This window comes from Phyllobates terribilis, unplaced genomic scaffold, assembly GCF_046119375.1.
Source record: "Phyllobates terribilis strain yellow unplaced genomic scaffold, ASM4611937v1 Scaffold_1__5_contigs__length_1240528914, whole genome shotgun sequence".
In the NCBI taxonomy this organism is placed as follows: domain Eukaryota; kingdom Metazoa; phylum Chordata; class Amphibia; order Anura; family Dendrobatidae; genus Phyllobates; species Phyllobates terribilis.
The window spans coordinates 821317863-821331343 of record NW_027362761.1 but is presented as its reverse complement, the minus strand read 5'-3'; the positions used below and the strand labels follow the sequence as shown (position 1 = coordinate 821331343).

Genomic DNA, 13481 nt, shown 5'->3' with positions numbered 1-13481 from the left:
TACACTGCGGGCACGCGGGCTGGGCAAACCAGATTACTGCTCCTTGCAGCCACGCTGCTCTCGCTATTATCAGCGAGAGCGGCAATCGGATGAAAGGCGTAGTAGCCTCCTCTCCCGACCTGGGTACCACACGCAGCGCGTTTCCGCCGCGAATTCGCGGCCATTGACTTTAATTGAAACGCAGCAAATCCAAAGGTTACCTGTGGTTTTGCTGCGTTTCAATTCAAGTCAATGGGCGCGAATTTGCGGCGGAAACGACCGAACAATGGTAGTGCTGCGTTTTTTAACGCAATGCGAATCCGGAGCGGAAATGTCCGCATCATGTGCACAGCACATGCGGATTTGCATTGCAATGCATGGCAGACCAATTACAAGCGTTTTTGATGCGTTTCCGCTGCGAGAAACCCGCCGCAAAAACGCATCAGAAAAGCTTCATGTGCACATAGCCTTAATGTATACAGGAAATCGGAGGAAGTGTTTATTCTGCTTGAAAACTCCTTTGTTTTAGCTGAAATTCATTACAGAGATATAAAATCTCACCTCATTGTTTAATGTTTTTGCAAAATTTTCTAGAACAAATGTACTTTTTAGTTTAGTGACATGGGACTAATAACAGGTGATATAGGAAGTAAGGATTGTGCCGTGCAAACTGCAGATTGCTTACTTAAAGGGAATGTGTCATCACAAATTGAGCTATTGTTTAAATCAGGTTTTCTAGTTACATATATTTTCCCCTTCTCCCATGACAGCACCACCTGAGAGAGGGTATCTGCCCACCAAGGACAGGAACCTACTGAATAAAAAGGCAGTACCTCTCTTCCGCATCAGTTTTTGGTTCCTGTCCTTGATGGGAGCCTCTCTAGGATATAATCGGAGCAAGTTTCCCAGAGACTAAAGTGGTGGGAGAGACAGGAAGCCGAATAACAGAGGCTTCATGTTCGGGGGTCCATCCTCCGAGAATAAGAAAGCCCCTAAGTGACGGACCTCCCCAGGTAGGAGGAAGGTTGACCCACTTCCTTCCCGCCTGGGAAAAAATCTCATCCAGTGCTTGGATTTTAGGGATAATCAGGAGGGGGCTGGAGTCGGAGTTCAAAAACATTCCCAGAGACACCGTCAGGATTTCAGCCCCCAGAGGCCTAAGGGAGCAGATGGCCCTGCAGCAGGAAGTACTTGCTCTGGTTGTAAAGGGGGTTCTAGTAGAAACACCAGTACCCGAACAAGGGAGAGGGTTTTACTCAACTCTCTTCCTAATAAAGAAGCCGGATGGCTCCTTCAGAACCAGTGTCAACTTGAAGAAGCTGAACGACCATTTGATTTACAGGCCATTCAAGATGGAATCAATAAAATCGGCCATAAAAATGTTGTTTCCAGAACATTATATGTGCGTCCTCGATTTGAAGGACGCTTACTACCACTTCCCAATCTTTCCTGCACACCAACAGTTTCTGAGGGTTACTGTACGGTTCGGCAAGCACATAAGGCATTTTCAGTTTGCTGCTCTTCCCTTTGGCATCTCCATGGCTCCAAGGGTTTTCACAAAGATTATCCTGGAAGTCACAGCGCATCTAAGGGAGAAAGATATCCTAGTCATCCCTTACCTGGATGATTTTTTAGTGGTGGGCAGATCAAAACAACTCTGCGCACTGGCTCTGGCGGAAGTCATGGCCAGTCTAAATGGCTTGGGTTGGATGTTAAATTTAGAAAAATCGAGACTAGAACCAAAAAAGGTTCAATCATTCCTGGGTTTCATTTTGGACTCGGGGAAAACCAGATTTGTCTTCTGCCAGAGGACAAGAAACTCAAGATCAGTTCCTTCATATCACGCGTAATCAGCAATCCATCCATGACCTTGAGCAATGCAATGTCATTGGGTACGATGACATCTTGTATCCCAGCAGTTCAGTGGGCCCAGTTCCATTCCAGACGTCTTCAGCAGGAGATCCTGACAGCAGACAAACGGCTCAGAGGTCACCTGGATGGAAGAATATCCCTTTCAAGTTTAGTAATCAACTCGCTGGACTGGTGGATGAATCCGGTAAATCTATCTCTGGGGGTTCCTTGGTCTTTCCAGGTGTCAGATACGATTACGACAGACGCAAGCGCAGAAGGCTTGGGAGCTCACCTGAGAGATCATTCAATACAAGGCCTCTGGTCGGACAGCGAGACGGGTCTCTCCTCCAACATGAGGGAGCTGTTGGCAGTCAGAAATGCGCAAGTAGAGTTCAGTTCTCTTCTTCAGGGTCAACACATCCGGAGAATGTGGACACCCGAACTACAGTCGCCTACATCAGTTGTCAGGGGGGTACAAGATCCCTTCCTCTGATATGAGTAGCGGATCAGATCCTTCATTTTGCGGAGAGTCATCTATTCACGCTCTCGACGATTCATATAAGAGGAGAGGAGAACGTAAAAGCCGATTTTCTAAGTCGACACATCTTGAAACAAGGAGAATGGAAATTGAATCCAGTGGTATTCCAGCTGATTGTCGGCCGATGGGGACAACCTCAGATAGATCTGTTTGCAAACAAACACAATTGGAAAACCAAAATCTTTTGCTCCCTGAATCCAAGAAGATCCGAGAACAGGCGAGGGTTATATTGATCGCCCCGTTTTGGCCCAAGAGACCATGGTTCACTTGGATGAAGAGAATGTCCCAAGCGGATCCATGGATTCTTCCGGACACCCCAGATCTCCTCAGGCAGGGCCCATTCTTCCATCCTCAAAGATCGGGCCTGCATTTGACGGCCTGAATTTTGAAAGGTCACTACTAACGCAGGAGGGGTTTTCTCCAGGTCTAGTTACTACTCTACTGGCGAGTAGGAAGCCGGTGACGACTAGGATCTATGGCAGAACCTGGACTAAATTTCTGTCTACCTCGGGTCAGTCCGCCAAAGGGAGGGTTCCTATTGGGGCCATCCTGGAATTCCTTCAGAAAGGCTTAAGCATGGGGTTAAGGTTCAAGTATCAGCTCTTGGGGCACTATATAATTACGACTTGACGGCGAATAGGTGGATCATCAGATTCATTAAAGCTTGCAGTAGATCTAGACCCATTCCTTCTCCAAGGATGCCTCATTGGGACCTTAATCTGGTTCTAGAAGCGCTAACCAAGCCTCCCTTGAGCCCTTAGAGGAAGTTTCGGAGAAAATTCTCACCTTTAAAAACAGCCATGCTGGTAGCTCTAACGTCAGCTCGTAGGGTTAGTGATCTGCACGTGCTGTCAGTTAACCATCCGTTCACTCAGGTGTGTATGGATAGAGTAATCTTAAGACCAGACCCGGCCTATCTTCCAAAAGTAGCCTCCAAATTCCATAGGACACAAGTAATTACTCTCCCTTCCTTCTATCCTGACCCTAGAGATTCTGAGGAACAAAAGCTTCACACTTTAGATGTTAAGAGGGTATTAGTACAGTATTTGGAGGTGACGAAGGCCTGGAGAAAAAGTGACGCCTTATTCATCTCATTTCAGGGGGCTAGGAAAGGGCTTAAGGTTACAAGGGGGACCATAGCTAGGTGGGTCAGGGACACCATTGGCTTAGCGTACTCTTCTAGCAATCTGACAGTTCCAGAGAACCTGAAGGCCCACTTCACCAGAGCTGTAGCTGCTTCCTGGGCTGAGAAGGCGGATGTGCCCATCGACATCATATGTAAGGCAGCAACTTGGTCATCCCCCTCTACATTCTACAAGCATTACTGTCTTGACCTTTCCTCTTCTACTGATCTGTCCTTTGGGAGGAAGGTGTTGCAAGCGGTGATTCCTCCCTCTGGTGTCTGATCTCTCTAAATCTCTCAGGTGGTGCTGTCATGGGAGAAGGGGAAAAGATCCTAGTTGCTTACCGGTAACGGGATTTTACAGAGCCCATGACAGCACCCTATTAATTCCCTCCCCTTTATCACTTATGGTGTGCACTTCTTAGGGTGTTTTATTAAGAAATGTTTAGGTGGTAGTTATGTACTAACCTATTTTTCGGAGGCCCTCTCATGCTCTAAAACAAAAACTGATGCGGAAGAGAGGTACCGCCTTTTTATTCAGTAGGTTCCTGTCCTTGGTGGGTGGATACCCTCTCTCAGGTGGTGCTGTCATGGGCTCTGTAAAATTCTGTTACCGTTAAGTAACTAGGATCTTTTAAAAACAAAATTGCTATGCTTTTTTTTCCAATATCACTTTATTAAAAATAAAAATCTTGCAAATTACACAGTAGCCACTGGAGCTATTTTATTCTCATGCCTCCTCTTTCAGAAAATCCACATGTACATTAGCAAAAATAAACTGACCTAGACCCTATCTTTGTAATTGAAACATCTAATTAACGGTGTTATTGTGAACTGAGAGGGGACTGTGACATCATCTATTGTGATGGTGGCTCCTGTGTTATCAGCTGTGCATAGATGGGTTGCCTGTCATTTTAATCATACCTGCCATGATATTGAGACTTCTGAAAAGTCTTCTGTGATGAAAATTGCTAAATTATTATTTTTTTTAATACAGATCGTGATATGGGAAAAAAACTGCCAACATTTTAAAAATAAAATACATGTAACACAGACAATCAGCAGATCATTTTCTGATGGCACATTCCCTTTAAAAGAAAACTTTACATATGCCACTTCCTGCCTTAGATGTTTGCTGCACTTTAGATAACTGTCTTCCAGGACCTTTTTCTGCCAGGGGCCATTTGGATTTTTAGACCAATTTTTGGGGCCGTACAAAATTATCAACTTGAAAATCATTTGGTCAAACAATTAACTCCCCTCTAATGTGATGGCTGGAATTGCAACTGCTTTTCCAGGTTTTTGTTGGTCTGGTGTGCAGCCAACTTGTGATTTAAGTTTTGTAAAGAACTCACAGCAGTAAGTTGTTCAGAACACAGATTTATATTACACTGCATGTCTCTACACAGTGGGAAATTCATCACTGCTCACATTACATTTATATAACTTAAGCAGTGGTAGGTCTGCTTTATACATAACGTAAGAGATGCAGAGATTGCTGTATACATCACATGGGAGATGCTGGGGCAGAAACATATACGGTACAGACCAAAAGTTTGGACACACCTCATTTAAAGATTTTTCTGTATTGTCATGACTGTGAAAATTGTACATTCACACTGAAGGCATCAAAACTATGAATTAACACATATGGAATTATATACTTAACAAAAAAGTGTGAAACAACTGAAAATATGTCTTATATTCTAGGTACTTCAAAGTAGCCACCTTTTGCTTTGATGACTGCTTTGCACACTCTTGGCATTCTCTTGATGAGCTTCAAGAGGTAGTCACTGGAAATGGGAAATGGTTTTTCCAACAATCTTGAAGGAGTTTCCAGAGATGCTTAGCACTTGTTGGCCCTTTTGCCTTCACTCTGCAGTCCATTTCACCCCAAACCATCTCGATTGGGTTCAGGTCTGGTGACTGTGGAGGCCAGGTCATCTGGCGTAGCACCCCATCACTCTCCTTCTTGGTCAAATAGCCCTTACACAGCCTGGAGATGTGTTTGGGGTCATTGTCCTGTTGAAAAATAAATGATGGTCCAACTAAACGCAAACCGGATGGAATAGCATGCCGCTGCAAGATGCTGTGGTAGCCATGCTGGTTCAGTATGCCTTCAATTTTGAATAAATCCCCAACAGTCTCACCAGCAAAGCACCCCCACACCATCACACCTCCTCCTCCATGCTTCACGGTGGGAACCAGGCATGTAGAGTCCATCCATTCACCTTTTCTGAGTCGCACAAAGACACGGTGGTTGGAACCAAAGATCTCAAATTTGGACTCATCAGACCAAATCTCAGATTTCCACTGGTCTAATGTCCATTCCTTGTGTTCTTTAGCCCAAACAAGTCTCTTCTGCTTGTTGCCTGTCCTTAGCAGTGGTTTCCTAGCATCTATTTTACCATGAAGGCCTGCTGCACAAAGTCTCTTCTTAACAGTTGTTGTAGAGATGTGTCTGCTGCTAGAACTCTGTGTGGCATTGACCTGGTCTCTAATCTGAGCTGCTGTTAACCTGCGATTTCTGAGGCTGGTGACCCGGATAAACTTATCCTCAGAAGCAGAGGTGACTCTTGGTCTTCCTTTCCTGGGGCGGTCCCTCATGTGAGCCAGTTTCTTTGTAGCGCTTGATGGTTTTTGCAACTGCACTTGGGGACGCTTTCAAAGTTTTCCCAATTTTTCGCCCTGACTGACTTTCATTTCTTAAAGTAATGATGGTCACTCGTTTTTCTTAGCTGCTTTTTTCTTGCCATAATACAAATTCTAACAGTCTATTCAGTAGGACTATCAGCTGTGTATCCTCCTGACTTCTGCACAACACAACTGATTGTCCCAACCCCATTTATAAGGCAAGAAATCCCACTTATTAAACCTGACAGGGCACACCTGTGAAGTGAAAACCATTTCCGGTGACTACCTCTTGAAGCTCATCAAGAGAATGCCAAGAGTGTGCAAAGCAGTCATCAAAGCAAAAGGTGGCTACTTTGAAGAACCTAGAATATAAGACATATTTTCAGTTGTTTCACACTTTTTTGTTAAGTATATAATTCCACATGTGTTAATTCATAGTTTTGATGCCTTCAGTGTGAATGTACAATTTTCATAGTCATGAAAATACAGAAAAATCTTTAAATGAGAAGGTGTGTCCAAACTTTTGGTCTGTACTGTACATCACAAAAGATACACTGGGGCTGAAGTGTATACATCACATAGGAGACACTGGGGCTGAAGTGTATACATCACATAGGAGACACTGGGGCTGAAGTGTATACATCACATAGGAGACACTGGGGCTGAAGTGTATACATCACATAGGAGACACTGGGGCTGAAGTGTATACATCACATAGGAGACACTGGGGCTGAAGTGTATACATCACATAGGAGACACTGGGGCTGAAGCGTATACATCACATAGGAGACACTGGGGTTGGAGCGTATACATCACATAGGATACACTGGAACTGAAGCATATACATCACAGTGGATACACTGCTGCTGGAGCATACACATCACACAGGAGATTCTGGGACTGGCGCATGTACATCACATAGGATACACTGAGGCTGAAGCATATACATCACATAAGACTCTGCCAGTGGGCCGTAGGTTCCCCATCCCTGTCCTACAGCATAGGAAATTGACAACAGTTACAAAAAGATGCAGCTGTCCAAAAATACAACTGAGTCCTTGCAGCTTTGAGTCTGTTGCCTACACTATAGGAGCTGGAAGATGCTTGGGAGCCTGAAAGGTCCTACACTTCCTGTCAGAGGAGCAGTAGCATAAGGTTAAGTGTTAATGCAGGCAATGTAGCTGCTAGCACTAATGGATGTGACTGTTGCTGCTAGGATTGCTGGTATTACTGTTGATTGGGCATTAATTGGCAGTAATGAAGCCACTGCAGATCTCCCTAACCATAGGGTGTGGGGGTCACTATTGGTTATCAGTAGTTATGAGGGGCATTTAGCTTTTCACTATTTTGGGCACTGAGGCTGACACTGTTAAGGGATTGTGTCTGCCACTGGTACTTAGGGGTATTGTCGCTGTTGCTATTCTTTTTAAAGGGAATGTTTCACCAGGATTTTGCCAACTAGTCTGAGAGCAGCATGATGTTGAGGCAGAGAACCTGATTCCAGCAATGTGTCACTTACTGGCCTGCTTGCTGTACTTTTTATAAAATCAGCAGGAGATTAGCAGTAGAGTACTAGTAAACCTGCTGCTATGTAGTCCGAGATATTCATGAGTTCTGTATAATCCTGCCCTATGCACAGTGTATATGTAAAGCTGCCAAGCAGTGGTGTGGTGGGTTGGGTAGTAAAAACCTAGGGATTGATTTCCTTTAAGAAACTTAACTGGACAAGCCACATGTGTTGCAACGCCTGTAATACATATGTCCTCAATGTAATGTCCATTCTGCAGATTTTAAAATCCACAGCATGCCCTAAAGGTCATGCTGATTTACAGTATAATCCAGGTAGATGTGGTTTTTAAATGCCATTCACAGATAATGGCATTTAAAAAACACATTTAAATGGATTATACTGTAAATTGCCACGGTTTTCAGTGTAGAATCAATTAAAATAAGCATCAATTCTGTGACATCTGAACACGCCTCTATACTATTTATTTTACATTTAAATTAAGGAATTATCATGTTTAAAATACAAAGGGTGATATATTTTTACATGCCGGAGTAGAATATCTTGTATCTGTGAACGCTGCACATACAATGTTACCCTCTGTGTGATCCTTTCTCTACAGGATATACATACCTCCAGAGTTGGTGCTCGTGTTCTCCCTTGCGGACATCTTTTGCACAGGTGAGAATGTACATGATTCAGGCTAGGTTGGAGTACGACTTATCAGCTGTCAAATCCTAATTATTTCTATGAGATGAAAAGATTGCCAGAGTGCATCAATATTTATCATAGACATTAAGGGATGATAGATTAAAAAAACAGTCTGTTAGTTTGTCACTGCTTTTTCAATCCTCTCCAGAGTGAATATTCTCTAATCGCAGCTATAATTGTCTACTACGTGCTCGCCCGTGATGTCTGTAGCATAATAGTACACCATTGTGTAGGAACTTACCCCTAATGGCACCTTGCCATTACAGTGCTGTGGGCAGAAAGGTTAAATAGGCTGAGCAACTATACCGAACACAACCCATAGATAAGATTGGTGCTGTGTCTTTTATTTTTTTTAGTACCAACATATTCATTATTGTTATAACTCATATCATTCCTTGGTAGGGCTTACAATCTAATTTCCATACTTCACACACATACCTGCTTGGGACAATTTTAAAGGAAGCCAATTAGTCTATGTGTATGAAGTGCATAAATAAGAGAGGTATACAGTTGCAATCACAATTATTCAACTCCCATTGCAAATTAGGTTTATTGGCAAAATGTACAAACTTTTTGTTGTTTGCAGTAAACAAATGAAAGAACAATTTAAATAGTTCAGCACAACTAATATAACATGTTCTTTACAAATTCAGCACAAATTGACACTTTTAATGACTCCTGAGTCTCAAAATTATTCATCTCGTTCATGACAATAGTCTTTTGTACTTAGTAGAGCCCCTTTGGCAGTTACAGTTGGAAGAGTAGTTCTCAAGTTAGAAGGAACCCTAGCTACCCAACCCGGACGTGGAACATATCACCAGCTGCCACTAGATTACTGGGAAGACAGGTGGAAAAAAAAACCTTGAGTGAGTGTAGAAGACCTACAGGAAGATTTAATGGCAGCAGAGACAGGTTTAATTTTGCACATTAAGGGGCATTCTAACATACTAAATGCTAAAGGTCTCCATGCCCAAACTCCGAGTCGTACAATTTAATTACCCAAAGATCAGCTGCAATATGCTCAAAACCATATAAATAAGCTAGATATGTTTTCCTGATTCTGCTCTGTGAACCAGAGAAAGAAAACTGGTACTTTTCAGGGATCAGAGGTATGTCTGGAGGGAAGAAGACTGAAGAATACACTGAAAAGGACACCGTACCGACAGTGAAATATGGTGGTGGCTCAGTGATGCTTTAGGCTACTTTGCTTCCACTGGCACTGGAATCTTGCAGCATGTGGGGGCAAGATGGATTCATTCGTGTATCAATAAATCCCAGAAAAAACATATTGACTTCTATGAGGAAGCAGAAACTTCAGCATCATTGGACCTTCCAACAAGACCATTATCCCAAACATACCTCAAAGTGCTCCAAAGCTTAGTTTCAGAAGAATTCCTGGAAACTTTTGGAGTGACATTCTCCTTACTGGAAACCCATAGAGAATCTTTGGTGGGATTTGAAGAAGTGGGTTACCATACACAAACCCAAGAATTTTAATGAACTTGAGGCCAAATGCCAATCAGAAATGGGCTAAGATTCCTCAGGAATGCAGCCAGAAGCTGGTGTTTGGCTATGCATCATGTTTGCAGCAGGTCATAACAGCCAAAGGTTCTCTAAGCGTTAAAGACACTTATGAAGGGGTTGAATAGTTCTGAGACTGTGGTCAGTAAAAGTGGTATTTGTGTTAAATTTGGAAAAACCACCTGTTATATTATTTGTGTTATTACAAATTGTTCCTGTTTGGTTTCTTGCAAACAGCAGAACTTTTGTAAATTTTGCTAATAAACCTGATGGTTGAATAACTGAAAGAAAGGGGAAAGTGATTATGTTTTGACTTTTGGTTATTTGTATCTCATTCCAGAAATGGGTTTATCCTAATGTATTCTTATCGGATTCTGTGCATTTGGGTGATTATGATTACGTCCTTCAGAATCTAATTTGCTGTTGTTTTGTTGTGTCCCTCCAGTACATGTTATGAAGACATGCTAAAACAGTAAGTATATTACAGCACTCATTGCCTTAAATGCCATTTGTGCATCCTGACAGAATGTCTCAAACTGAATCATAGCATTGTACGCTGAGCAGTATCTGCCTGCCATTTACGTCTGGGTTTTAAATCTGGCCTTTTCTGCATACCAAAGCGATGAAACCGCTTTTCTAATCTGATTTAAGATACTAATTTCTGTTGACCTCGCTCTTGATCTGGGACTGACCTTAGTTTGGCTTGCCTGGTCTGCAGAATTGAATTTCTTAAGAACAGAACACATTGCCATGCTGCAATAGTAGTACTGTTTTCAGATCCTTTATATAGATTATGCATAGTAATGTGCACTCTTTCTAATCTACATATGTCATTGGGTATAATCATTCATGGCAATGTCCTACATTTACATTGCGTTATATACTGCAGAATATTAATTCTCCTTTATATATTCAGTGCTATTGTGTGCTGAAGGTGGCCATGTAAAGGCGGAGTGAAAACAGCCATACACATTATATCGTCTGTAACTATCGTCCCAAATAATATACTAAACAGGCATGTTATGATTATGGAGAGAGGAGAAGGCGCTAAATGACATCTCCAATGCAGGAGACGATTGGCTGGAAAATCCATCATGACTGATCCACTTCTGACAATGCATGGTCGCTAGGTATTCTGGTGTGTGCTGCAGAACTCAGGATCTTTGAAGAGGAATCTGATGGTTATGAGCAGTTTTTGTTACTGATGGTACATACGATTAGTGTTTTATGTTCCCCTCTCATACTATTAGATAAGAATTTTTGCAAAAGGAAATTATGCCATGTATAAAAATGATGAGAACAGTGTAATATCTTACCATCAAAATCGATAAAATCCATATGAAATGACATATCTGGTGACACGTTTTCCTAGAAAATTAATAAAGCTTCACCTCCTTTCATTACAGGGGTTACAGATGTCCACTATGCATGCGTTCTGCCCTGGATATGTCTAGGTACTGGAACCAACTTGATGAAGAAGTTGCCCAGACGCCAATGCCACCAGAATATCAGAATATGAATGTTGATGTGAGTGAATGAGCAGATTGACTTCATACATGCCGGCTAAATTTGATTACATTTAAGAATCTTCCAAGGACTAGGCTAGTCAAACTTTGAGCGGCTACATGCAAGCTGATGGGTGGGCGTTTAATAGTCTGTTTAGACAGGCAGATCGCACTTCATTGTTAACACAATTGTTTTGTGCACACAAATACAATATCATTGTTCTTGGCAGCACATCTTCTGCTTACACAGGATGAAGTGCTGCGGGGAATGATGATTTTCAAGCAAGCTTAAAAATCATTTCATCTGACGAAGAAGCTTTTTTTTTTCTTTCTTGTTCGCTGAGTGATTAGCAGTCTGTTTTGACAAGTCTATAATCGGAAAACAAGCATTCCTACGAGCACTCATTCATAATTATCAGCCTGACTAAAGTGTCCCTTTTAACTACACTATGTTCAGAAGAACATTTAAAATTCTGGGACCAGCTTTATCCGTAAATTTTGGACATAACGGAGGTTATGTGCAGCTACGCATACAGGTTCAGGACCTCACTGCCATACAAAATAGTACGGTCTCGTCTGCAAAACGGACAAGACACGTGTATGCTTTGATTTTATTTATCCGTTGTGCATATGGACTGCACCTTGACCGGAAATAGTCTTTTGAATGTAAAGTATTGATAGCCTCTGTAGGACATGTTATCAGTCTTTAATTTAGGGTTCTGCAGAGAAGCTGAAGGGACAAAATAGCACAAAGAGGGCGTTATGCAGATAGTGTTTGTAGTTCGGCAGCTGCTCACCTGTTTGTGAGAAAGCACAACTCTTTTATAAGGGCTCAATACTATATCCAGCTGCTGCTGCTCCGCCGGATGGGGGATCCAATGTAGAAATCAGGCTAAATAATGGAGAAGGGGATATGCTGAGCTACTGATAAATATAGAAATCCAAAAACATCGATAAAAGGAATACAGTGCAGATTTTTCTCAACACGTTTCAAAGTCTATATGACTTCATTAGGAGAACCACAAAATGTTGCATATCTGCTTCTCCATTTTTTTTCAGCCTATTTTAGGGTTCCAACTCCTTCATTGTAATTCAGATACATCGCCCTGAAATTTCCTAGCTTTCTTTTCTATTCTTAACCTGGACTACTATCTATTATTAACGTTGTAAATTTGTATTTTTTTTACACAGATTCTCTGCAATGACTGCAGTGGAAGATCAACTGTACCTTTCCATATTTTAGGGATGAAATGCGATAGTTGTAAATCCTATAACACCACGCAAGAAGGAAAGCCTCTATCACAGACACGAACGGAGTAGTCAGTGGGAGGCCTGCATGTTTCTTTTATCAGAACAATAAAGTAAAAATAGCTGAAATAGGGATTAATGAATGATACAGCATATTTATATTGATGACTGATAAAATAGGAAACCTCCTATATTATTGTAAAAATTGTCAAATTTTTGATCCAGATGTACTCAACTGATTCTTAGGCCTATTTTGTTATTTACCGCTATAGACCTAGTTGGGATAGTTAGAAAAATGTCAACGTAGCAAAATATCTTAGACAGGATGTACAGTATTAAAAATCAGAAAGACAAAATAAAATATGGAGCGAGACTTCAACAATTGCAACAGAGCTACAATTTGCATGATCGTAATACATAGTTATATGAAAAAGTATTAATCTTAAGCTTAATGTTTTATAAAAATTGGTGTTTTTGCAACAGCTATTTCAGTTTGATATATGTAATAACTGTTGGACACAGTAATGTTTCTGCCTTGAAATGAGGTTTATTGTACTAACAGAAAATGTGGAATCTGCATTCAAACAAAATTTGACAGGTGCATAAGTATGGGCACCCTTATCATTTTCTTGTTTTAAATACTCCTACCTACTTTTTACTGACTTACTAAAGCACTTTTTTTGGTTTTGTAACCTCATTGAGCTTTGAACTTCATAGCCAGGTGTATGCAATCATGAGAAAAGCTACTTAAAGTGGCCACTTGCAAGTTGTTCTCCTGTTTGAATCTCCTCTGAAGAGTGGCATCATGGGCTCCTCAAAACAACTGTCAAATGATCTGAAAACAAAGATTATTCAACATAGTTG

The 13481-nt window shown here is 41.6% G+C and overlaps 1 protein-coding gene across 1 annotated transcript in view; it reads left to right on the top strand.

Annotated features, from left to right (window-relative positions):
* Positions 1-13115, top strand: part of RCHY1 (ring finger and CHY zinc finger domain containing 1) — a 31383-nt gene extending 18268 nt beyond the window's left edge. The window contains exons 6-9 of the mRNA XM_073655328.1: positions 8255-8313; positions 10310-10336; positions 11271-11391; positions 12561-13115. Of these exons, the coding sequence (XP_073511429.1) occupies positions 8255-8313; positions 10310-10336; positions 11271-11391; positions 12561-12689 (336 nt within the window). The 3' untranslated portion in view covers positions 12690-13115. The remainder of the gene's footprint in view (positions 1-8254; positions 8314-10309; positions 10337-11270; positions 11392-12560) is intronic.
* The last annotated feature ends 366 nt before the right edge of the window (positions 13116-13481 follow it).